This window comes from Haemaphysalis longicornis, unplaced genomic scaffold (assembly GCF_048455015.1).
Source record: "Haemaphysalis longicornis isolate Haplotype H1 unplaced genomic scaffold, Haemaphysalis longicornis Haplotype H1 scaffold_3, whole genome shotgun sequence".
In the NCBI taxonomy this organism is placed as follows: domain Eukaryota; kingdom Metazoa; phylum Arthropoda; class Arachnida; order Ixodida; family Ixodidae; genus Haemaphysalis; species Haemaphysalis longicornis.
The window spans coordinates 97,118,626-97,145,272 of record NW_027526335.1 but is presented as its reverse complement, the minus strand read 5'-3'; the positions used below and the strand labels follow the sequence as shown (position 1 = coordinate 97,145,272).

General features: G+C 47.8%; 1 protein-coding gene across 1 annotated transcript in view; it reads left to right on the top strand.

Annotated features, from left to right (window-relative positions):
- LOC144173337 (acid phosphatase type 7-like) overlaps positions 1 to 5,715 on the top strand; it is a 33,991-nt gene extending 28,276 nt beyond the window's left edge. The window contains exons 10-12 of the mRNA XM_077701818.1: positions 408 to 479; positions 5,256 to 5,393; positions 5,482 to 5,715. Of these exons, the coding sequence (XP_077557944.1) occupies positions 408 to 479; positions 5,256 to 5,393; positions 5,482 to 5,538 (267 nt within the window). The 3' untranslated portion in view covers positions 5,539 to 5,715. The remainder of the gene's footprint in view (positions 1 to 407; positions 480 to 5,255; positions 5,394 to 5,481) is intronic.
- The last annotated feature ends 20,932 nt before the right edge of the window (positions 5,716 to 26,647 follow it).

Below are 26,647 nucleotides of genomic sequence, written 5' to 3'. Positions count from 1 at the left end.
GCAGAACGTAGATTGATATTTATGAAAGAACAAACGACCTTTTACACCTTAGTTTATTTTTTAAGCAAGAGCCGATATTGACGTTAGAAAAAAAATATTCATGTTACTTTCAGCAATTCAATCTTCTTAAACCTGTAAAACAGTACGTCTAAATCCCTACTGAACACATTCTGTGGTTTCGGAGCGTCAGTATCTTCCCACACATGGGGGACATCTGAGGCCTGTCTTCATGGCTACTAAGTCCCCCCTCTGAACACGGATATTTTGACTGGTTCTTTGCCTTGTGGTCATTATTTTCTCCTTGAGCGACAGCAGTTTGAACGCATACCGGTATTAGTAAACGTATTCAACGTACAATGTTAAAGCAGTGCATCGAAGCGACATTACATATTTTCCGTCTTTTGCAGGTTTACCTTGGGAGCGGAAAAAATCCGTACTATAATCCGAAAGCGCCCGTACACGTCGTCACAGGAGCTGCCGTAAGTGTCATTTGTAAAAGGTTTCCTTTTCTGCTTTGCTGAACACGCGTTATGTTCTTTCCTTTTTTGCTCGTGTTATTTGAAACACGCGTGAGACTGAACATAACCGTACTAGGCCTTGGTAGAATTAAACAGGTGTAACAATATTGCTTGAAAGCAGGGAGTCAGGGCTTCTTTAAACCTACGCAATCGATTTTTCTTTGTCAGCCAGAAAAAATGCGTATTCCAAATCTCTCGCGTTGCCCATAAATACTCTAGGGGCCTCTTGGACAGTTGTGATTATTTATATTGGCGGAGGAAGTTTAACCAAGCCTTGATTTTTTTTATGTGTGCAGCGTTCATGATTGCGGCCCGAGCGAGAGGCGATAAGGGTAGGCAGGGAAGTTTATGAGTGGAGCATACAGAGAATCAGAAGTCATAAAGAGAGAGACTATCATTTTGCAGAATATATGAGCAAGATGATGATTATGATGATGATGATGATGATAATAATTTAAGACACATTTGATCATCAGGCAGCGAATAAATTTTTTGATGATAGAATATGTTTTTTAATTCTGAAACTGACCAGAACACTTCAACAAAATCTGAAGGAGTCGCGGAGAACAATAAGACTCGTCGGGAAATCGACAGGAACCACGCTATATAGAAGCCTTAAAACAGCGTTTGACGCTCTCGTTAATTGAACAATCATGGAGGAAACAACGTTCAAACAGAGTGCTAATTGCTACTCTTTCGTCGTAACAGTTTTTAGTATTACGAAATCAATGCTCGGAAATCGTTGCCAAGAGAAAACTAACTGTATGATGCCACCTTACGCCTGGAAAAAGGAGGTGGGCTGGAATGGTTGTCAGGGTGTTGACAAAAAATACTGCTATCACTTCGGTTCCACACACCCACTATGCCAGCGGCAATAAGAAAACCCGGATCTGAGACCTCTCCAATGGCTCTCACCTTCCGTGTATTACAAAAAGGTTGCTCACTCCCCCTCTCTTGTTCATTTATCCAACTGCACCTGCGGGCTTACATCCAACTAACAGATACTAAACATTCAACACCATGTTTACAGGATCAAAAAACAGATGGAGCTTTCGTGGTTAAGTTTATTAAAGTGAAGCTTTCTATGCTTAACTGATGGCATATGTCTTGTCGATCGGATTGGATTGGATTGGATTGAACGAACTTTATTTAAGCCGGCAGAACGACGTTTAAACGCGTTGCTGGAAAGCCAACTTTCTCTGACGTCGATGATGCTCAAGGGTGAACGAAACGCTTTCTTTCTTCGGAATCGCACCTGGGTCCCTGGCGTTATGAAGCCGAATCCTATCCAATTGCGCCATTCCGGCACTGAGAAAAACAGCTTGGATTTGGAGAGGGGTGCTTGGACGTGTACAATTAGACAAAAAAATTATGCATCCCTCCGTCTAACGACGACGATGGTTGAACGCGAAACTTTCTCCGTGCAAAACCGAATGGCAAGGGAAAAGTTAAAAGCCGCTGCGATCAAAATTCCTAACTGGGTGCCAGTCGAAGTCAAAGCTCAAATAGTAAAAATCGAAACCGCCTGCGACTCAAAGTTCAAACTCCGGCGACAACCAAGAATCCTTCACGGGAAATCTTCGCGTTCTACCATCGTCGTCGTTGACAGAGGGGGGGCATAATTTCTTAGTTGCATCCGGGGCTTTCCCATCAAGGGAAACAAAAATAAAGTGGAAGCTGGCGCCACAATTTAACAACACTCGCTTCTCATCCCACATGCGTTTCCTCGTAACAATGGCGTGTTCTAATTTTGGAGAGAATTGTGAGAACAAATCTTCAAAAGGAAAGGACACCCTTTTTCCTTTAGTTCATTTTCTGGTGTCGTACCGTAACCTTTGGAAATAAGAGCTACGTGCCAATTCCTTTACAGTTTGCAGCAATATATGATTTTGACTGCAAATGCTGGTATAAAAGCGACCGAGAAACATTCAGCATAATCTAACCCTAAGGACATTTCGGACGACAAATGGTAGAACTCCCGCCGGCGAGAACGCTGCAATCGTTGCCATAATTTTCGTTGTACCTACATGTTTCTCATAAATATATCCGTGTTTCTTGGGCTTAAAGGAGCCATGAAGAGAAAACACAAGTTTGGTTCATTCGAAAAATTGCCTCGTTAGAACCATACTGACACCACTTTTAACACAAACTTCGCTGAAATAAGCTACATAATTAGGAAAAAAGAAAATGACCATGCGACCCACCAGCACATTTCCCGCAACAGAACATATGATGTCACACGAGACTGCTCTGCGATTGGCGGAGGCCCGCAAAAGCAAACGCAAGTTAGGCAGGGCTTACCAGTTTGCATAGTGAGCTATATGCCCGTTAAACATACTGCACATTCCTTTTATGACACTAAGAAAGGTGGAGTAAACGGTTGAAGTTCCGAACAAACACGCAAACGTGTACGCCAATGTGTACGAAACTACCGCCGGCCGAGCCCAACATCTCGCCGTCGCGCAGACGAATTTTCGGGTTCGAGGCTCTTCGGGGCCAACGAACAGTTTCAGCACGTACAGCCGCGACCTTGCTTGATATCTTAATCCCTTGACAGGAGGTTGGCCGTCATATCGCCAACCAGCAAAGGTAAAAATAGAAACGAGGGGAGTAAGGCACAGCAAGCAGCGGCGAGATAGTGCCAGTCGTCGCAGAAGTTTCGGAATGGTGTTGGCTTACTGCTGTCGTTACGAGCTCGTTTCCAGTTTAGAACCACTGAAAACTTCAGTTTGTTCGAGTACTTTACAATGAAATTTCGTTGCTGCGTTTTGAAATGCCCATGTAGTACGGGCAAATCGTCGAGGGAGTGCGACATCCCCGCCGGTTAGGAGATCTCCTTTCATGTGCTGCCCAACGACGAACTTTGGCGGAGCAAGTGGCTACGTTTTGTGAACTTAGCAAACGGAGGAGAAAGGGAACTAAAGGAAGTACGAGTGCGCTCGCTTCATTTTCGATGAAGTGATTACTGCAGGGACCCTTACGTTAGCTCACTCCAGGGACATTCTGGCGCTCGTCGCCGACTTCGTCAAATCGCCGTCAAAGCTCTCTGAGCTTGAAAAAAAAAAAAAAACACCGTACACACCGCGCATTGACGCTCGTATCTTTCTGGTCGGAGCAGAGAGCTCGCGCGAACGGCTTTCCATACACGGCACCGGCCAACTGGCATAAGCGATACTGCTACTGAAATTGAACTATTATTAACCGCAATAAAAATACGGCACATACGTACCAGTCTGTATTCGTCCGTCGCGACGGGGCTAACGAGGCAGCGGTGCCGACGGCTGGGCGTTCGTCTGTTGTGGCTATCGCGAAATGGTCGCTTTCCGGTCCATCCGCGTATCCCACAACTCCTGCCGCTCGTGCACTTAGAAGCATTGAGCGTTCAAGTGGTGTGAGGTTGTTAAATGCGAGCCCGAGCTCCTCGGCGAGAGTTTTGTTCTCCGGATCAGGCGATTCCATGACTAGGGCTGCGGGTGCACTAGGTTTTACTAGTATTTTGTTTCGGCACGAGTTCCGGTTCCTGTCAGACTCCCGCGTGAGGGTGCTATATGGAGTCGATATACTAAGTATCTATTTCATGGACCGGCTCGTATGACGACATTGTTCACGTCACGAAATGTGCAATTTAGCGGGAGATTTAAAATTTTGGCTTCAATTGCCTTATTTCTCAGTGAATAAAGCATCATTTGCTTCCGGGAAAGCGTTTTGGGTACTATGAAACACCTAATCTTTCGAATAAAACAAACTTTTGTTTTCGCTTCATGGCTCCTTTAAAAGAATGCTGAAGCGGAATTTGCGAAACTCCGAGTTATGGCGGAGTTTTACTCAAGCAATGCTTTATTACACAATTCAGCGGATGTCTGGAGCGTGAGTGCATTTGCAAGGCATATAGCACCCACATAACGAACTGCTAAAGTGAATGCCGGAATTCTAAATGCGGCTCTTACATCCGGCGCTGCACACATGCCAGTGTGACGTCACAGTTAACGTCACAAAACTGATGAGGAGAATAGTGCAGTGTCACTTTTGGCTGAACTTCTTCAGTAAGAAAGTGCACATAATAGATACAAAACATTTAAAGAAATCGGACAACCTCTAGTCTTGAAGTTTACTAAGTAATCAGGCAATAAATACTTCAGCGCCCCTTTAAATGTCGTCAGCTTGGCGAAAGAAGGGTAAATTAATTATCCACGGATTATATTTTTATTAAGCACAATTCGGTAGGAGCAACATCTATTAGCGTGCTTTTAGATCTGTCTTCTTGATTTGCACTTCTGAGTGTTCGTACGAATATAACTGCAAAGTTTATCAAGGTTAACTTACTATCCTTTTTGGGAGGGGAGCGGAGCATTTCGAGAATGTTGCTTCCAAATTGTAGTTCACCGTTACGTTGCAAGAGCAACAAAATCAAATTCACGTTTTGCGTGCGGAAACACAACCTGGTTTTAAAAGAGCGCCATAGGTGTTGAGTACGGATTAATTTAGACAAGCTGTGGTTCTTCAATTTTCTCCGACACCTCATTTCCACCGGCGATTTTGTTGTCACTCCCCATAATAAAAGCAATCGCAACGATAACGGAAAGAACCCGCCACATTTACTGAGTTGCTTCCAGTAAGCCTACATCTGAAAAGGTTGCAAAAGGCAAAATATACTCAATACCAAGTTATCCTGATACAGACGACTGTGTTTTTACTCATTCCGCTACAAAGGTTGTAATCTTGTTATCTACTATGCAGGGAAACTGGGAAAAGCTTTCTCAATTCGTCGAGGACCCGAAACCTTGGAGCGCGGTGCGAATATCAGACTACGGTTTCACAAAACTTCGCTTGGTCAACAGGACTCACGTCGAACTTCAGCAGATATCTACAAGAAACGTAAGGCTTCCAGAAAATAATGCCTCGGGCATCACTCACTTTCAGTTGCTCAATCGGTGCTGACTTTGTGCAATCTGCTTCGTTTCAGGAGCCACGTGTCGTCGACTCGGCGTTCATCGTAAAGGACAAGCCAAGGAATTTCTGAACGATGAAGATGTCTGCCCCTCTTTCAAATTGATCATCCGAACAATATCGAAATCATCGCTGCTGCACGACTCGCTTTGTCAGATTTTTTGAGAAGGCTACTTCACGAGCAAAGCCCAGAAAGAGTTTGGAATAAACATGGCCGGAACGTTTAACAAACCAACAAATACAGAAATATAAAGTCAAATAAATACTCTCCTATCTTCCCAGCCTCTGCTGAGTACGTTCCACGCAATGTAGTTGCCGTGACTTATGAAATTTACATAGTAGACATACTAATGGATCTTACCAACGTTCACCGTGTGTCAGTGCCACTTTTTGACAACCTGACGGGCTTGTTGTACAAGGCTACAATATTATTTTGCTAGGTCTACATTCAGTTTCCTCCGAGGGCATGTACCGACGGTTTTCTTCATTCACAAACACGGCGGGTATTCGTCCTGAAATGGCTGTCAGGAGCGTTCTTTTGGCTTACATATTGCAACACCTTGTCCTTTTCGGTAACTTAGTTCCCCACATAAATCCCACGATGCAAATAATACAATCTATACCAGGAATTTTCATATTGGAGTTGGGTCGGCGGAAACTCATGGTAATTGTAGCCTCCCAAGTGACAACTGTTCAGCTGTTGTCCCAAGTGACAACTGTTCAGCTCCCAAGTGATAACTGTTGAGCTGTTCACCCCCCAAAAAGTGTCGTTAGGCCTAACATTAGGCCTAACGCAGAGCAACGCCATTCTCATCCTGCGTTGGCCTGCGGCTAACGGTTCTCCGTGTTCACCTGACAATATCACGTTAGGGTTATTTACGTCGTGCTCTCGCACGCCTGCGTCCTCTCCCCCCTCTGCTGCGCATCAACGTTTAGTGGAAGTAGTGAAACGGAGCCGTGGCCAAGCTTCGGAGAGAAGCGCTTTAATTTTTCTGCACACAATCATGCTCATCGTCAGAAAAAGTTGGCTTTCCTGCAGGGCGTATTCGCGTTACAGACGCCATCAGTGAGAACACTAAAGCTTCGCTTTAAAAGGGTTTGCTCATGAGCCAAGACCTCGTGGCGGCATTCCAGATCCAAGAGTAACGAAAGGTTTAAATAGATGGCGCGCGAGCAGTGGATCGCGGGAAAAATGAATTGGCTTGAGCGAACTTCCACCGTATTTATCGTGAGTAGTGGGCGGGCGAGAGAAGAGAGTCATTTACGTGGCACGGACGCCGACGAGTATTCTCTTTCGGCGACATCTGCACCAAAGTGGGCAGACACGCGGCCATTTCTTTTAAGTGCGAATGCACTTTATAAGCGACCCCAAACCATCCACCGCCGGCGGCGGCGGCGGCGGCGTCGGCGTCGGCGTCCGCAGTGCTCCTCTATATTTAAAAAAGAAACAGCATCCGGCGCCAGGTTTCGATCCGAGGACTTTGCGGCCGCAGCGCGACGCTCTACCGACCAAGCCACGGACGCGACGCTGATATCAGTGTTAGTGACGCGCCTTATATCTTTAACGCATTCAAACTACGTCGTCAGCGGCGTGCGTTGGCGACTCAGCGGCGTTATAGCGGCTTGATAACTGCGTGGTGTACACGTGATACTACAAACCCGATGGAAGAGATGGAAGAGAAGGCGGCGAGGCGGTGGGCTGCGGGGGCCGAGCGCAAGCGCCGCAAGCGGGCCGACAACCGTGCATTCGCACTTTCACATTCTCCCCCTCGGGGAAATGCGGGGGAATTTTTTTTTTATTTTTATTTTTTTTTAATGAATCGGAGAAGTTTCCTATTAATTATGGCCGATTTATTTTGGCCAACCTGTCTCTCGACTCGCGAATCTTTCTTTTCGCGCCGTTGTTATAAGTTCAATAAAAAAGGGGGATACCACTTTCTCGCGATGTGAAAATATCCGGCCACTCAAAACATTCACATGATAATCCTCGTCCGCCACCACGCCACCAAACTTGCGCATGACGACGGTATACCGCTCCTGAGATGTTCCCTCCTTCAAGCGACGCCGGGGCAATTTCATATGGATGCCTATTCATTCCGGAGCAAAATGGTTTAGAGGCGACGCTTTGGCGAGATAGAGTCTGTCAACAAAGGGCAAAGCCTCGGCGACGCCGTCAGCGCAGCTGTCCAGTTCACACTGGACACAATGATTCTAACGTGACGCACGCTTGGGACTAAGACATAGGCCTGCGTTCATCTTCTAGGAACACCTACTCGCTGCGAAGGTCACCATAACCAGTGTGTATTCACCCCGCTAAGCGTTTAGTTGTGCACACCCCCTTTAGGTCATGATATGCCGTCAAGTCGACACAACTCCTATAGTATCGTCTGTACAGCATCCTTGGCACAGCAACTCTCTGGCCAGGCATTCTCATCTAGTGGGCGGCCCTACGAGGTATCGACGGCCGCTTGGGAGCGGGGCAGGGGGAGATTTAAAGGAAGATTACCCCGCGGTGAGACAACAGAGTTGAGCGCAAAGAGCGCGTGAGCTTCCGTTTTGTTTTGTTCTTGTCCTTTGTTTCTTCTCGTTGGCCTTGCCAGAATATAGGAAACGCATTACCGTTCTCACGGTGCTATCGCTAGCTTATGCGTGATTTCTTTCTTTTCTTGGGCGTACATTTCGTGCGTTTTAAACAAGGTCCATATCGATGGCATCTTTTGCTTGTCCAGTATAAAAATATTTCATTCGATTACAATGTAACGATTGCAAAAACAAACCAAAGAGGACACCACGAGGGCTCGCGGTGTTATTTTCTCCTTCTTCATCCTTGTGTTTTGTTGCAGTAAGTTTTACGTTCTAGCGCGAGGCGTAAACGAGTTTCCCAGGGTTTTAATACCTTGACTACATGAGACGAACGACAATTACGACGATGACGACGACAGGAGATGCCAATAGCCCCAGCCCATATTGGGCTTAACCCCTAAAAAACACCGGGACACTAGTTTACGCCTCGCGCTAGAGAGCTTCGTTCTTCAAAGTCAAAAGACTTATACAGCAATGATGTATACCTCTACCACGAATGGTTTCATCTTCGTCAGCAAAAACGCCAAGGCGCCAAGAATACACTTATACACTGCATGCTTCGCCCCTCCCCAGGTTTCACGTTAGCGGAGATCGCCCGAGATTTGTGTGTCATATATGCCCTAAAAATGGCTTTTTTATGTTATATGGAAAGTTTTTGTGGTTACAAGCCCATGTTCTGCTGGGAGTGCTCTCACTTCAGAAGCCTGAAACTAGGTGTTTGTCGCATGCCCTTTGCAAGTAGAATCCGCGCGCCGTGCCAAACACACCGAGACTCGGAAACCGCGCTCAAGCTGCCGCCGCCTTGACCTGATGTCCCGAGCGACTGAGCTGCTAAATGGCCGGACGCAGGGACACCGTAGCCAAACTCGCCGCCCGTTGGGCTTCACGTCACCTCTGTCCGCGCCAGGTCTTTCGTTCTGCGTTCTTCTGTTTCGCTGTGCCTGGGCATCAACTGCGAAAACTTGTGCCGTCATGCACCGTTGCTAACGCAATAATAAACAAAATAGACCATCTCCACTAACGTGAAACCTAGAGAGTGGCGAAGCGAGCAGTGTATAAGTGATTGATTGATTGTAGGGCTTAACGCGCCGACGCAACGCAGGCGATGAGGTGCGCCGTATTCGCCGCGAGGTCGACATGTAGGTGGCGACCGCGTCGCGTTGCTAGTGTGGATGATCCGCTGAGCGGCCCGTAAGAATGCACACTGTGGGCGCGCTTCGTGCCTTTTTCCCGCCGTATGTGCGCACGAAAGGCGCAAACAAGAATGGTATGCTGTAGTTCGGTTGCTCAACGTTCAATGTATAGCATGGAAGCGGCAGTAAGTCTTCATTACTACGCCAAAAAGGCGACGACCCATCGGGAATCTCAGAATGGCCGTAGTTGGGACAATGAACTTGTACGCCGTGCCTCGTAGCAAGCTCAACCTTTCCAGACTATGGCTTTGAGCCTTCAATAAAAGCATAAGCAGAAACAAATCATGAAGCCTCGATCCCTTAAATTAAGTTTACAACGGCAATCTTATTCGCTTTCACTGGTAGCAAGAGGCATTCTTGATTTTGTGGGATGCCCTGAAATGGTAACACAACCTATCTGCCCCGACATTCTTTCTGTGCGCTTACGATATTTTTTGTGTGTTCGAAAGGCAACATAAAACTACTGAATTTTGGTTAGCGCAGAGATATAAATGTAACCGCTCTAACGGGTCTTTCAAATGAAATTTTAGCGACTCTGAAGGAAGGTTTGATGAATAATGGCGTCGGATCATTTATTTACGGCTTTCGTAGCAAGTGAACTCGCGAATTGAATTGTCAACGCACGCAGTACAAGCAACATCTCATGTTTAGCTAGGTTTTCGCAAAGTGACAAGCAGGTTTACGGTGTCCAAACCAAGCTTCTGGAACCTCACACTGAAAGTTGCGCTATTGCAGATGTAGTAAAACGTTCCCTTTTCATTTCTCGTTGCGAATCAGCACAACGGGTTCCCGGTAACTACTTTGTTTTGTAAACTGAACATCGCCTTTCTCTTGGCATTTAATTCTTGAGGATTGCTTAAAAAAGTGCAAGGATAAAAATTTTTTGTGCATTTTTTTGAAGGGGAAGGGGGGCGGGGGGGGGGCGGTCTGCCAATGTTGCAAGAGCAGCGAGAAGAGAACGCATGCAACGAGAAAAGCCAAACATTGGTTATCAGTATTCCTTACAATCGAAAGTACGCTAGGCGTCGTGTTCTGTAGCGGTGAAAAAGCTTTAATTCAACACGTATTTTCAAAACTTATAAACCCCCTTTGGTCCGAGATTGTCCAAGAATTGTGGCTCGCCTTTTTCAAAATTGTATTGAAAGCAATCATTGAGGGAAAAAATTAAAAAAAACTGCGAGCCATGGCACACACCCCTCACACATGTGGGCAACAACGTGCATCATATTACACGATTTTTCCTCTTTCTGTAAACTTAGGTCCACCTTAAGAGGTTAAGACGTGACCATATTAGGCATTTGCTTATGCTGAGTGAGACGCATTTCTAGACAAGATGAGTCATGTCGGGATTTAAAAATGTTATATATGAAAATGACATACGAAATGCCACATGACAGATGCAAACTCACAATGGCTTAATTTTACCGAGAACTCCCCCCTAAATACTCTTGCGCATTCATAGAAACGTATTTTAAATAATACGTAAAATTATCAACTCATTATAAACAACGACTGTCCAAAAATGGTATTTATTTTAGAAAAGGTACGGGAAGACCACTATCACACAGGCGCTTGCGGGTGTAAAATACATCCCCGGTGATGTATGGGCGAAAGCGCACGGGTCGTGGGCAGTGCAATTGTTTTGTTTGTTTCTTCTTTCTATAAGGAAACAGCGTAATTTTAGAAGGGTGTGGCAAATCCACGGGTATGCGCAGGTCTTGTCGCTTCTTACCCGTTTCTTCGCGTAATAAACTTTTATCCTTTAAATAATGACCACGCCACCTTCGAAAAGCACCCTTCGACGTTCCCGAAACGGCAGACGGCTGCACTCAACAATACGAAAAGTGCAATGTGTGGAAGGAATGTTTATAAAATGTTTCACACTCAAGCGGTAACCACGGCGAAGATGTTTCGTGCAATTAAACCAGCGCATTAACCCGCAACGACCGCTGATTATTGCGTTTATAGAGGAAATGCGCAAGCAGAGGTAACTATGTCATTGCTTACTGTCAAACGAGTACACATATTGGTTGTTTTGTCGTGCGCAGCACGCGTCTTGCGCCGCGCGCAACGTGAACAAGCGGACGACCCGAGAGCGCCATCCACACTAGGAGCGGTTCGTCCCGCCGCCGCCATGGGCTGACTGTGTTCGCGCTCGGGGCGAATAGAGGCTCCGGATTAATTTTGACCACCTGAGGATCTTTAACGTGCGCCGAAATCTCGAATACACGGGAGTTGCTGCTTTTCGCCTCCATCAGAAAAGCGACCACCGCGACCGGAAATCGAGGCCGCGACCTCGTGCTCAGCAGCGCAACGCCTTAGCCACTAAGCCACCGCGGCGGGTCAGTGTATGTGTATGATGTCGTTTGGATGATTCGGTTTCGATGTATGATGGGGTTTCTGAGTTCTGATGGAGTGTACAATGCGTTTTCGATGCTGAGCGCTAGGCGTTTTAAGCCTTGGCACCTTGACGTTTTTGCCCACGGAGGTGGAAACGTTTGGAGTAGATGTATACAGCTTTGCTGTAAAAGTCTCGTGTCTTTGAAGCACAAGCGTTCTAGCGCGAGGCATTGGAAAACGAGTGTCCCGGTGTTTTAGTACCGTGACTACATGAGACGCCGACAGCCCGAGCCCCTAAGGTGCTTCGCCCCTAAAAGGTTAAAGGTTACACTCGGCGGTGGACGCCTGAGGAGCGCGCGAACTCCCACAGAGAGAGGAGCGTCTGCTCTGTAGTGACGGGTTCCAGCGGTGTTGTCCAGTCCACACGCCCATGGGCGCCGGGCGGAAGCCACACTGAACGGAGCGTTTGAAGGCCGGGACACTCCCACAACTTGTGGTGTACAGTGGGCGTAGCTCCTGTGGAGCAGGAGGTGCAAGCAACTGCGGCCACAAGATGCTGATCCTGGACGGCATGCTGCTGACGTTTTGGCATATAGGCACGCCACTTGGCCAACACATCATTGGTTAGCGCGGCACGCATAGTGCTGTTGATGTGCAGAAGCGCTTGTGCGCCCCGGGGTGATCCAACGGGCAGAGTACCGGGGTTTGGTGGAACTAAATTCCGCAACGGCTGCTTGGACGCGTACAAGGCCGCAGCCCTTGCTTATGCGGGGTCAGGGTCGTATTGTGCGAATGGGACGGGTAACGTCGGCGCCGGGTTGGAGCGGAGTTCACAGTGCTCGCTTACTCACGCGTAAGCGGTCTCGCTGCCGATCCCGCCTGAGTGTCCCGGGATCCAGTCTACCCGAAATACTATATGCGTGTGTCTCGCAGTCTGGGAAAAATGGTCCTGATGAGATCGCAGGTGGCTCCGACGTATGGGGTTTGGCCAAGGCAATCGAGAGCTTCGTGGCTGTCCGTAAATATTGTAAATTGGTGGTTGTCACTGGCGCCGTAAGTTGACTCGATGTGCTCCACAGCGAGAATAACTGCCTCGAAGCGCGCATTACACGGGCTTGGCAGGCGAAGAAACTGAATCGTGCGGGACATGCGCATTTGGCCGTCAATACACGACAGCGCATCGCGCAATGTTGCCTTATTTAGAACCGCTGCAGTAAAGATGGTGTCGGCTTGGAGGTCAGCACGTGCAGCAGCGGTGCGCGCTCATGGTGATGATGGTTACGGCCACTTAGGCGAGATATACGGCCACCTAGTTGCCTAGCCACCTTGGCCCACGAACCAAAACCTCTGCCCAAGGGGCTCGAACAGGTGGCAGTTGCGGTGAAAGCGTGTCGCTCTGAACGGAAGCCAAGGTTTGCACAAGCGCCCCAGGTGGGTGGCTGCGCGTCTTCTGTTGTGGCCTTCGACCCTCTACATTATAATAGCGCGAAGTGGGGGCAGCTGTGAATAGCGGTAGCGTTCTCTGGCGCAGCTGTGCCGAGGTAAACCAGCAACTACTCTCAGGATTTCGCGGTGTAATGTCTCCAGTCGGTCAGATTGCGTCTTCGTAAGGGCAAAGCATGGAGCACCGTAGCATGCCTTGGATGTCAGGACGGCCTGCGTAAGTGTGTGGAGGACCTGCCTTGTTGCCCCGCCGAAGCGGCCTCCAATTCTCTTAATGACATGAAGGTGCTGCTTCCAAACATATTTGATCTGCCGAATCCATTCGCTTGCCCCTCCGTCTTCGTGGAGTGTCAAGCCAAGTATCCGGAGCAACCTTTCGGCAGCACGCATGACGCGTTGACCATTCAGCGTTAAGTGTATCTGTGCCCGCAGGTGGTCGAGCCTTGCAATGACGTGGTATTTTGTCTTTTCTGGAGACGGACTGATTTCAGTCGGGGGCAGGCACCTGTCAATAGTATCAAGTCCGAGCTGAATTGTGCCGATTACATGCTGCCTGTTGAGCGTGATACATCGAGGTACTACGAGGTACTACATCGAGTGTAATACATCGTGTACCGGTACCACAGAGAGAGATAAAACTTTATTCAGTGGACCGGTTTGAAAACTGGATAACGCCTCTGCAACCCGCCAATACATGGCAGATGCTGGAGGGTGTTCGTCTGAATTTACCGTAAAGTGGTCGCTGGGTATCTAGTTAGTGAGGCTTGCGGGTGTGGATAAATGCTTCTACTGTCCTTGCAGTGTGTTAAGATATTTTGAAATCTAAGGACGGGTGCGGACAGAGGTGGGTGGCAGGATGATCTAACGCCTGGTTAAAGAGCTCGCAGGCCAGCTCAAGAGCCACGCGATGCACGACCTGTACATAGCCATTCAGCTGATTTCTTTTCCTCTTTATCTCCTTTCTCAACGCGCTCCGCCTAAGGGGGGCCGTAGCGGCATCATCATTATCATCGCTGCACCGCTTGTCATCATTATCACCCGCGCCCCACCTTCATTACCCATCGCACTTCCCTCGGGTGCCGAGCAATATGCTCAAGATAAATCGGGCACCCATTGCGGCAAGACGTATGGTATGGTACACTTGCATGACTTGCGCTGTACAAACTATGAAAATGCGAGATTTCGTAAAGTTTTAAGTGCCCACCAACGATAATAACAAGGAAAATAACTTTTTCACCGCACATTCTAGTAGCTACAAAACAAAGCATAATAGCATGTCGATTGCTCTTCCGATGAAGTTGGTATGCACCAAGCAGACAGCGAAAGTACGAGTGCTGCGTTGTACATAGAGGGGCGCACGCGATGCACATTCTTTCTCGCGTAACCCATTTTCTGGCAGGCTAGGGTCGTTCAAGGTGCCATGAAGATAAAATACAAATGTGGATCATTAAAAACACTGATTTGTCCTGATATCAATGACACTAACTTTATCGCAAAATTCGAAAAATAATCTGAGATATTATCGAAAACCGAGGGAGCAGTGGCCACTGCCCAGCCCTTTCCGGTGGCTTCTCTATGACGTCATAGAATTTCGATGGCTTTGACATCTCTATGAAGTCACAGCCGTCGTCAAAAATCATGGATGTCGATTGTAGTTTGGCCTCTAGTTCTGTTTGATCGCATCACTTGGGTGGTAGCGTGCGGTTAACGCACTGATAACTATGTTTGCAGTGCTGGTCTATATATAGGGTTGTTCCTTTACGGGTAAAACCCGATTTTACCCAATTTTTACGCCCCGAACATGCTTCAGGAGAATCGTGTTAAGCCCGATCTCTCCCCGAAAAAATTCCCCGCATTTCCCCGAGGGCACGAATGTGGAAGTGAGAATGCACGAGTTGAATTTGCGCGGTTCGGTAATGTTCGCGAAAGAGAGATCACACACACACACACAACTACAAAGAAAGAAAGGTGCATTTATTCACAGACACCTATTTGTGTTGTCGTTGTACTTGATTGCTAGAGCGGATCTCAGCTTTGAAATTTCGTGTCAGTACTCCTTTAAGCAGGTGCATTAGCCCTTCTCACGCCCGATTATTGGCCAATCCCCCACGTGGGTATGTGCCATGTCAGCGGCCAGGCAGCGCGCGCCCATCTCCCCCCGTTGCCAAGGAATACGAGGAGATTCCTGGCCAATCCCCCACGTGGGTATGTGCCATGTCAGCGGCCAGGCTGCGCGCGCCCATCTCCACGTGCGCGGACATCGCCGGTGGACGCAGGTTCAGGGTCGCTTAAGAAGTGCATTGCACTTAATAAAGATTTCGAAAGTGGCGATGTGCACAATTGTGGGCTGACGGTCCACCGTTCTCAACCAGCACTTACCGAAAGCCAGCACCACTAGCCAAGCGTTCGAACTCATTAACTATTGGTATGACACTGCCGCTTGCTGCCCAAGGCTGGCAAAGGCAGACATTGTTGTGCCTTGCTAACGAAATCTGTGTTGTCCACAGAACTTTCTTCTGGCTGGGATACCTTCAACAATCGGACACCAATAGATGAAAGATTTACATGTTTAGCATGCAGATGATAATGCATGCAAATAAGGATGTCTAAAAATTAATGAGCTGCTCTTTGTGAATAAAATGTTTCAGCTCTTTGAAGTATCAATGCGCTTTACTGTCGTCATTATCGATTTACATCTTAAAAACGCAAAATTTCCTAGAGTATTTGCTAGAAAACTCTGGTGTGCCCCCTACTACCAGCATGAAGCAAACGCCAATTTTAACGTGTTGGAATTAAGAACCTCGTGATACCATCTGGTAGAATAAGTGCATTGCACAGTAAATCTCCAGATTAAGCCCGAAAAAAACTTAATTTAGGAATGGTTCTATAAAGAGCTGCGTGAAAAATAGCACCCGATTTTTACCCCAAGATTTTAAAGAAATATAAAACCCGACGGCGAACAACCCTATCTATATGTCGTCACGTGTATCCATATTAACTCACTACAGGGAAAAATTTGGAAACGTTTTCGCATTCCTTTCTTTCATCGGTTAAAACGTGTGTATCGTGGATGGAACGGAGTTGTGTAAGTTACGAAAGGCTGCTTCTTTCAAACTAAATAAAATTGTATTTCGTGATTACGACCCATTTAAAACACTGTGCACTGAACTCAAGGAGGTTGGAGGCGCCAAATCATGGTTTCTTTGGAGCTGTGCACTATACCGCAATACGCCTCACCTCATCCACGCATCACAAGTAAGAACTGCGGACGGAGAGCAGCTGACATTTTGCACCGTCGTCAATGCACCGCTCGTAACCATACTGACTACGGAAACAATAGTTCTACCCAGATCACCAAGCTCTATCACCAGGCCCCATTGTAACACTTCAGGGCGTTACCATGCAGTTGGCACTATTGGTCGGGAGGCTCACTCACTCACTTATCCCTCCCTGAGCACTTCCGAGTGAATGGTACGGGAGCCTCGCCATTGCGAGCGGCGGCGGGAGGGCTGAGTGGCGAGCTTGAGTGGCCACTGACGAGAATCAGTGCCACTCGCATTGAGCCCCTCTCACTACGTACTCGCGAGTGGGGACTGGTGAGCGCCAATCACAACTTAACATTCGCCAGTGCGAGTGTCGCTCACTACTCGCGGCAGGAGCCTCTCGCTCGTGATACCGTCACAACCGAGTGATACCGTGACTTCATAGCACAGCCTATGACAAAACAGCACGCGACGCGACGACAAAACACCACGGTGACAAACGGGCACGCTCCAAGAGCAGTGCACTGAAATAATTGGGTGGTTTCTTAGACTGTTTGTTAGCGTGCCTTTCGGGCCGATCTCTTCGATCTCCTACATGCACCGTAGATAACAAAAGTAGCTACAGTTTTTTGCGTATTGCAGCCTTACTTGTAATTTTGGACAGCAAACGATATGCAAGAACGAAATATATGTTTTACCCAATCTTCCTCTTTCAGTCATATTGCTCTTTGTGAAAAACGTCCAGCGAGGTAAAGGACGAAGCTGTCGTCAGAGAAAAGCCAATACATTTATACTATGTACAGTGAACCGCTTCAAGGTAAGCCACCTTGACACCTCGCCTAATCGTCTTGGTTTTCCTCCGCCTGTGCGTCTGATGAGGTATGTTGTTGCTCAACTCCGCCGCCCTTAAAAGTTTCAACATCTGCCCACCCAACAACAGTTCCTGTGAGCGGTGATGATGGCCTCTCGGATTGCCGTTCGTGTCCAGCCGGGGTCCGAATTTTATTCCTTTCTTTCTTAGTTCTAGCCTTCCCTTTCTTCTAGACTTCGCCTTTCTTCGTACTTTCGGCCTACGTGTATTCATGATAATCACGTCAGGCGATGAACCACAGGCGTATTTTCCTGCATAGCTTCTTGTGCACGCTGACCTCCGAGATTGGTTAATTGACGTCTTGCACCTCCCACGCCGATTGGAACCTCGAATGCCTGCATCTTGTGTAGTGTCAATTGTCGCGGTACCACAATGATCCCCACGTTTCTTCGATTTCAAAACACATCTGCTAGCCTTCTTAATCGCAGTTGTCATCATGCGCACGGCAGCAATCTTATCTGGCGCCTTTCCTGGAGAAGGGGGTGTGCGATCTTTGGCTGCGTCCCCCAAGCCGACGTGGAGGTGAACGGTCGTCAAGGGGTCCGTGATTTTACCAAGACCACGTTTGGGTAGTTTCTTTTGTGGTCTTTCCTTCCTATAGTTGTAGCTACTGCCCCTTTTCTGTATTGGTCGCCAGTCTTATGCCGTGCGCACTCCTTTCGCAGTAACACATCTCCCAGCATCGGCACGATTTTCCCGCAGTGAAGACTTTATACAGGCTGGTGGAGTTTTACTTGCGCTTTCGCGGATTTCATCATCTCGATTTACATTTCCTGTTTTGTGAAAGTTCTGCATTTAGTATGTAGGAAATCTCATGGCCGCATACCGGCACGCAGAGGAGCGTTCAAATTCTTAATTCGTGTGGACTTCGCCGATGCCACCTTCCGTAGCTAGCCCGTCGTCCAGGGTGTTTTCTTTTGGTGCTGATGCAACCGACGTGTATTGCGGTGACTCTTTTTGGCTTTATTTCCGAAGCTGGTGTGGTGCTCCTAGTATTCCGGCGTCTTCAGGTCTCATCGAGGGATGCACAGTTGTCTGGTGGATCCCAAGCGCCATTTCAGCTGACTGGTCATTCGTAGAGGCGCAGGGCGTCGTGCAGTTGGGGATTCAAACGTGCACGATGGTTGTGGGGGCCAATGACCAATTACCGAAATGCCGATCGATGTCGTTGAAGTCGTTCGTTCATGGTAGCCCCCCGTCCCCTCTCCATGTCGTTTACTCTCTCTTGAGCTAATCGGTGCACCTTCTAGTTCGGCTTGCTCTTCTCTCACGATATCTGGCTTTTTAGAGTATTTTCAAGTAAGGCGATGACCCTATGCGCTTCTTTTACCGACTCGAGAGCGTCGTCGTGTTGTCCGTCGACGTTGGCTCCACTAGGCGGAGCATGCAGCTTGTCATTGATTCTACCAACTCGATTGGCGCTATCCTGGAGCCCGGCTAATGAAACAGCGGCCTTGACGTCCTATAGGTTTCTTCTAAAGTGGACATTATTTCGGCGATAAGCATCTGATTGAATTCTAAAATGCTTTTCAGGACAAGTTGCAACCGGTTCACCTGCCTCGACGCCTCCTCCTCACTTCGGGGTGAGCAATGCGGTCGAAGAATTGAATGCCGCTCTATGGCTCACCTCGTCGTGTCGCTTCACGTCTATGCTTTCGGCACCATGTGGAAAGCGTTCAGGGAAGCAAGGGAGCAGGCCGTCGCCAGAGAAAAGCCAATATATTTACTCTATGTACAGAAAACCGCTTCAGGGCACAGCTGCAGTGTGCATTTAAGATGCTGTATGTATTTCGCAGAGTGTGCGAACTTCTTTTGCACGGGAAGATGATGTGGTGTAGTGGCGTATTTCGCAGAGTGTGCGAACTTCTTTTGCACGGGAAGATGATGTGGTGTAGTGGCGCCCTCTAGTGGAGCGCCCGCTCACTGTGGGCGCTTGGTTGTGTTAATTGTAACTAGATGTCGTTGCTGTGGTCGCACGTGACGGGTCACGTGCGTATGCGTCTAGGTGTCGTCTTGTCGAACAATAAACGTTCTCTTTGGGCTCTGGTCTTGGTGCGAGCAGGCCGCACTCTTTCTTCTTGGGCTTGTGGGTGGGCCCGGCGGCCGGCCTTCGCTCCCGTCGCTGCCGAGGCCGCTCGCCGTCGCCCACGACACAACAACAGCCATCTTGACGCCTCGCCTCGTCGTCTCCATCTTCTTCCGCATGTGATGATGACGATGATCATGTCATCAAAGATTTTTGCACGTATCCACAAGGGGGGATTGGCCAGGCGTCTGCTAAGGTATGTTCCTTCTCAACTCCGTCGTCCTCGAAAGTTTCAACACTCCTCGTTTAGCTTGTAGAGTTGAAATCATTTTTGTTTGGTCTAAACCTAGTCTAATAAATCCAACTTCATTGTATTTTTATACCTCACGTCCACATTTGATTCCGCTTTAATAATGACGCTTCTCGTAAACAGTTGCTTAGAAGGAACGCGTCATCTCCGTAATATTAATTTTTGTTGCAAAGCTAGCGTCCTACAACATACCTTGTTGTAGTTCTATGATAGCCCTTCGACGAAACCTGGCAGATGAGCACAGCCCCATGCAGGGTACTGTCGGTGATCTGGCATGCGGGTATTGCCTGGCGCCTGCTCGCATAAGCGCGCGTCACCAAAGTGCCTCATGCAACAAAAAATATTGATGCCGGGGAAAATGGGTTGCAGACAGCGAGCGGCTCAAAGTGCATTGCAGCCTCCTGGTTTCAAGTCTGCCTCAAAGTTTCTGGACAGGTTTTAGTATTTCGGAGGGCCGTTATGTTCACCCAAAACAATTTTTTTCCTCCAGTGCCAATCGGCTCCTTTGAGGCAAATTCAACCAAGCTACGTATGTTCCAAAACTATTAACAAATGCGTTGAAGGCCTCCGCCATTAACATCGATGCTATTGCCAGAGTCCTTCAATACTTAATTACCTGGGAAATTTATTGCATCCGCCGAACTGCAAGGACGTCTTACGGTTTGCCGCTCACTGAGGATTCGGATCTAGGGTCTTCCCCGGCCATGCGGTCAAAGCTCTGGCCTGAGCTGCTGCGATGGGCGCTCTGCTCCTTGCGGATGTCCAGTGCAAGCTCCTGCTTCGCAACACCCGTTCGTCTTGATTGAGTCGTTGCCCAGCAATCTGCTAAGTTCGGAATACCCGCAGACACTCTCGGCTCATCCCTTCACCGTTCCCTACAAGAAAACCCCCGGACGCTGCCTGAAGCTACCCAAGTGTTTGTCGTGTTTTGTGAGGGGCAATTCCAACCACTGGGGCAAACCCTTTGTACATTGTCATTCCTCTATGACCTTTTGTTTTACTCTAGACTGCACTGTTCCCTCCCCCCAAGACCCATTCGTTCACCGAGTTACGTGCTGGTGAGCTCTTAGCTGAGCTCAATATATCCTCAGTGCAGTGAACTTCCTTCATTCTGAGGCGGTTCCCTTTCCCATTTTCTTAACCCACATATCTAACACTCCAGTGGCGCTTCCCATTCCGTTCTAGGGCTTAAGCCCTAGAACGGAATGGGAAGCGCCACTGGAGTGTTAAACGCGCGGACATGCGCAGTTGAGATGGCGGGAGCGAGGCTGCGTGTTCCACTGCGATATGTTGCTCTCTTCTCGCTCGCATGCTTGCCTTGCCGCCATGCCGCAAGAGCGTTGCAAGCACTGAAAGTACTACCGCCGCTGCAGCTGAAGGTGTTGGTCGCGTTGACAGCAATGCGGCGCGTAGCTGCCTGCAGCTGCGGCATGCAAGTGCTTGCGCGGGAACCGCGAGCACGCCCTCGTAAGGCATGCTGCTGAGGTCATCACGCTTTTTTGAAGAAAACTCGCCACAAATGAAGACAAAAATAAATGCATGCCGTCTAAGTTATGATGGCGCTGCAATGTTTTGCGTTCGTTATGCAGTGGCTTGGAAATTGAACAATGAGCTGGCCGCCAAGAATGCGCCTTTGTGTGTCGGAGCAATGGCCGAGTCATTTCGCGGGTGCAGAGCTTGTAGCAAACAATCTCTATACCACGAGAATTTGTCTCCAATAATATACATTAACTGCAAGCATTGTGTTGGCTGGAAAAATTACTGGCACAATTCTAACATTAACAAAAATTAAGAAGATAGGCAGGTCGAACTATTCGAAGGCCGGTTGCCCTTGCACGACAATTAAAAGTGATTTAAATTTATATTCAAATTTAAAACTATTTAACATGATTAATCAATAACAGTGACTCTTCATATCAACACAGAAAGCTGCAGCTTTTCCTATTATGGGGCCATTTGTTCCGCCCCTTTATTTCCGCATTGCCTGCAATCATGTGGCTTGGCTTGCACACTTCCATTTTGAGTGGTACACTTGCAATTCCAGGCAATGCCCGCTCCCACGTACGCGTACGTGCGTTACCATGACGGGGCAAAAGCCCTCGTCCCAGTTGGGCTGATAAAAAAATTCAGCCCAGAAGGGTTGGAGGACTTCGCGTTGGACAGGAAGGTGTATTGGCGATCTTTGGCACCAGCAGTCGGCAGCCGGGAGGACCGGGAGGAAGGGTACTATGACGGCGACGTGCTCATGCTTGGCGGTGAGTACAAGGACTTATTTTTGGTCTTTAGGGTCTTTGTAGTGTGTGTTTGGTTTCACCCAATTGTCTATAAACATGACCTGGGCTGGCGAACACCCACCCATTGCGGTATGACCCATTCTTTTAAAGGGAAGAGAAAATGCATTTGCCGTTCCTTGATTTTATTAGATTCACCAACCTTCTAAAACGTAAATTCAAGATATTTTCATAATTCATTGTTTATAATTTAGGAGACACCTTTGAAATGCTCATTTTGAGGCACATCACAAGCAATCGGTTGGCAGCACAACTAGCAGTGACGTCATTTTAAGAACATCTGAGAGTTAAACGCTCTTGTAAACCCAATATTTTAAACAAAATACATCCTTTGAACGTTCCCATAAACTGTTCGCTGTGGCTAGCGTTCTTTCCAGACGTAACCCAGCTGAGATCTTAGCGTTCCGTTCAGACAGAGCCGACGGTGAAATTTGTATCATATCATACCGACGAAAGGAAAACCGGCTGATTTGGCAACACTCCAATACTGTATCTTGTGTAGGGGTTGCGCCTCTGATAATGGAGCTATCATCCCGAGGTACATTCTCCCTGGGCTTGATTTTTGGTTTTGATGTTGTGCTTTGTACTGCTAATGCACACTAAATGTAAAGTTTTGTGAATATTTGCAGCAACCAGACCGGACCTGATTCTTCGAATGACAAAGAAGAAAATAGCAGTTCCGGACGTCATTTTTGATCCACCAGCGCAAGAAGTCTCGGCTCCTCCAAAGGTATAACGTGTGGTGCACTGCTCCAGTAGCACCTTATTATGAAAAGGCATCAATACTTCTTGGGATTAATTTATTTTTCAAATTTGTAAATGCTTTTAGGGATTGACTATGGCAGATTGCCTGCACGTTGCAGGATGGGCTGTGCCAGCAGTAGTCTTGTTTTGCCCTTTTTTGTCACGTCATTGGTGGCAGATGTATGCCACATACAAATACTTCACCTGAGTAGTTTTTTTTCTTCGCACAGCAAAAAGAGAAGCCAAGGAAAGCCAACCAGGAAAAGAAGAAAGGAGTGCTGGCGGCAAGGGCACACAAACAGCGCTGCATCTTGAAAAAGAGGAAGCGGCCGGAGTCCTCGGACAACACTGATGATGACGAGCTTGTTGAGAGGAGAGCTCTAAACACCGCTCAGAAAAGAATCAGGCTCCTCGAGGACCAGCTGCTTGAAGAACGGGGATGCAACCGCCGCCTTCAAGAGCTGGTTTACACAAAAATTGGTAAGTCCAAGCCTCTTTTTGTAAGAGGTTTCTGATTAGTGTATGGAAAGAAACAAGAGTGGCGTCTGGAACTTAGTGTGTGGATATCACTTAGAATTCTTTTTGTGTCCTTTAGTTTTGTTGTACCGTAGTAGTATTACCTAAAAAGTACAAATTAGTAGTTTCGGCGTGGAAAATAATGAGGGCCTGTTGTCTTATTAACTGTTATTGTCTTTTACAGAGAGGCTGCTGGGCCTGGCGGATACCCCCAGGCCTGACCTATGGCAGCGGTACCCAAACGATGGCAGGGTATTTACCAATCCTTAACGCATCTTTGCTGTACGACAACTTAATGCTGTCGGGTCTGGCCTACTTAGGAGGGGCTGTTGAACAAGTTAATCAAGTTTGCAAAGGGAGAGTGCAATGAACACGAAGCATGCCAGAGCAGGCCAAAAACAACTGTTGCTAAAGCAGAAGACAAAGTCGTCCCTCCAATGTGCCCGCCGTTGCGAGCAGGCAGCTGCATGCAGGCAAAGCTGGGTAAAATCACCCTATCGCCTCGCCATCTACACTGATCTTCACGAGTGAAAACCGCCCTCCTTCTGATCTGCGTTCGGAGTTCCTTGTAGCGCACGTCACGGAGGAATTGTTGGCTGGTAGAGGTGGAAAGCTTTGCTTTAAAAAGCCTAGAGACAGAATTGGGGGACTCATTCAGTATGAGTGCAGAACTGTAGTAAAAGTAGTTTAGCCCGTACAAACTTCGATCAGCTTATCAAGTGGTAAGGTAGACACCTATGTCACAGCAGGTTACTGCTTTCATCCCCTGTGCTAATCATTGGCAGTTCTAGAAATTTTCTTGCACCTCTTTGTACATTCAGTTGGACCACTGGGTTCAAGCTTCAAGTGATATAGAAGAGACAGCTGCGGGCCCTTCTGGTTCTGGAGGCTGTGCACAAGTAAGTACTGCTGTATGTATGTCCTGTTAGATATTCTGTGCAGTGCATTTTCTGCTCATTATGAAGCTCATTGGGTCATTGTGCAAACTTTCTTTGTATAAAGTCCAACTTTCTACTTCTGGCTACTCCCATTAGTTCTTACATTATCTGTAGAAATGAAGCAATTTCTACATTATCCTTTTGTCTTACTTTGCGAGTCTGGAGAAGACCTACAGAGGCTTCAGTATTTGTACTCAAAGTTCAGTGCAAGGGTTAAAAATTAAAAATAACTGGTGGTGTCAAAAGCATGATGTATACAACTAGGCTGTCCAAGGAAGTGGTGATCTAAATGGATGGATGTATCTGGGTTGAAAGAGTCTGTAATCTGAAGCTGTAAGTTTCCACGTGCTGAAGTTGGTGCTAGTACAGGGGACAAAAACAGCTGCGTTACTCCTAATGATGCAGCCCACTGTCCAGCAGTCTTTCAATGTGAACATGAGAGCTGGCCCATTGGCAAGCAGGTTTGCTAAGGTAAAGTGGCATGCCATTCTAGGTACTGGTGTAGGGTGTACGTCTCAACGTGCCACCGTTGCGGCCCGGACGGGTGGCAAAAAACAGCTGTGTATTGTGTGTCCTGTGTTACTTCTCGTGCAGTCACCAGCCCAGCGGCCTCCAGAAATGCACGCGGCAGCCGGTCCGTCGGCAAGCGGCTCTGCTCAGGTAAAGTGGCATGCCATTCTAGATACTGGTGTAGGGTGTACGTCTTAACGTGCCACCGTTGCGGCTAGGACGGGTGGCAAAAAACTGTGTATTGTGTTTCCTGCGTTACTTCTCGTGCAGTCACCAGCCCAGCGGCCTCCAGAAATGCACGCGGCAGCCGGTCCGTCGGCAAGCGGCTCTGCTCAGGTAAGCTCTGCATGCCATTCTAAATACTGGTGTAGGGTGTACGTCTCAACGTGCCACCGTTGCGGCTTGGACGGGTGGGAAAATGCAGCTGTGTATTGTATGTCCTCCATTACTCAGTGGCCTCCCCAGATATTGCCTGTTAAGTTCCATGCGAATCTCATCATTGCACTGGTGTAGTTGTGCTTGACCATCGCCTCCTGTATTTTTACAATGCCGAAAGCATCATTCCGAACTGGCCGACGAAGCCCTCCCTTCTACTCCGGCCATTCTCCCCCAATCTGTAGCCTTCCCGGCACTTCAGTCACGTGACCAGTTAATCTCAGGGTGACGTGTGGTGGAAAGCGGCAACGTTAGCAAAACGTGCTTCGCCGCGGATCTGAGTTTTGTATTGCTGGCGCGAGCGCTATTACTTTGGCAATCTCAAAATCGGGTGCCTTGGCAACCAGTCACAAGCAGCTCTCGAATTCAGTTACAGATGGGTGATCGCGGGTCAGCTTTGGGCCCCACCTTACGACAGGTGGGCACTGTAGGTGTACCCCTCGCTCCCACTGGGAAGCGCACGATGTGTTTGGCATTGTAAAATACAGAAGGCAATGACATGACCCTTTGCAAGCCACTCTACCCTGGCATGTTGCATAGACAGCGGGAGGCATTTTGGCTTCTTAACTATTCCCTCACCGCACCTGTTCAAAATCATTCAATTTGAATGATACTTTGGGAGTGCCTTTTCATAGCGCTCCAGGCGCTGCTCGAACAAGTAAAGCTGTTTGGAGTTAGATCAGAAAATGGCCTTTCAAAATCAGTTTTTTTTTATTTCTACATGATTTTTGACGCGAGTTTGAATCATGTGGGTGTGAAAAGGGGGCGTGGTCATCACGAGTCACTGCTACCAGCGAAGAATGTGTGCCACTCTTAATTATTCCGCATCAGTGTTCGGCGTTTGTTATCAGAGTGTGAATGACGTACTGGCAAATGATTTTCGATCGTCAAGTTTGCACTCTGACTGTGATAATCCCAGAAAACAGCTGAAAATGTCAAGCAGTGACTGCTTGCGAAGCTACTTGATGATTTTAGGCAGTTTTATTGCCTTTTCACACGTTGTTCTAAGTTGTGTGGTAGTTCTACTTACCCCAGGACCATTCGCGAACAGTTTACAACAGTTTCGGTTTCGTTTCTGCATCGCGTGATTCATATTTAGTGCTGCTACGCAGTTATCCAACTTCAAGGCTACCTGCCATGGCACCATGAGCGTCCGTGACATCCTCGAACAAAGCATGCTGCTCCTGATTTCATTGAACCCTAACCCGATTTGTGCAATAAGAACTTCAGATGCAAGTCAAAAGGTCACACCCAGTCGCCAAATATCTGTTCCGACGAGGTTAGCGCTTCAAACCGGCCTTACACACTGCCAGCTCATCGCCTTCCAGTTTCGTTTCGATACGAGGGTATCTCCGGGGGTCTAGTGTTGCTGCTTAGTTGAGCTGTCTATTCGGACGGAGTCTCCGACAAGTTTTTGTGCTGTTTCATTTCATAAATGTTAGGTGGCGCTGCAATTGAGGAGGCTCATTGTGCTGATCTTTTTTACCGGGCAACAGCTGCTCAGCCAAAGTAGGGCATGATTCTAGCGCATTGCTCCTCATTATTGCAAGCAAGGCTGGAATTGCTAGTCAGAAGGAGATGATAAAGCTCAACTTTATGTTTTTATAGATAACTGACCGTGAACGCCAACAAGCATCAACCACGCAGTTCTGTTTTCAACTTCATGCATGTTTTTCCTCATCGCATGCTTGTCCCAATTATTGTGCTGGCTGTAAATGC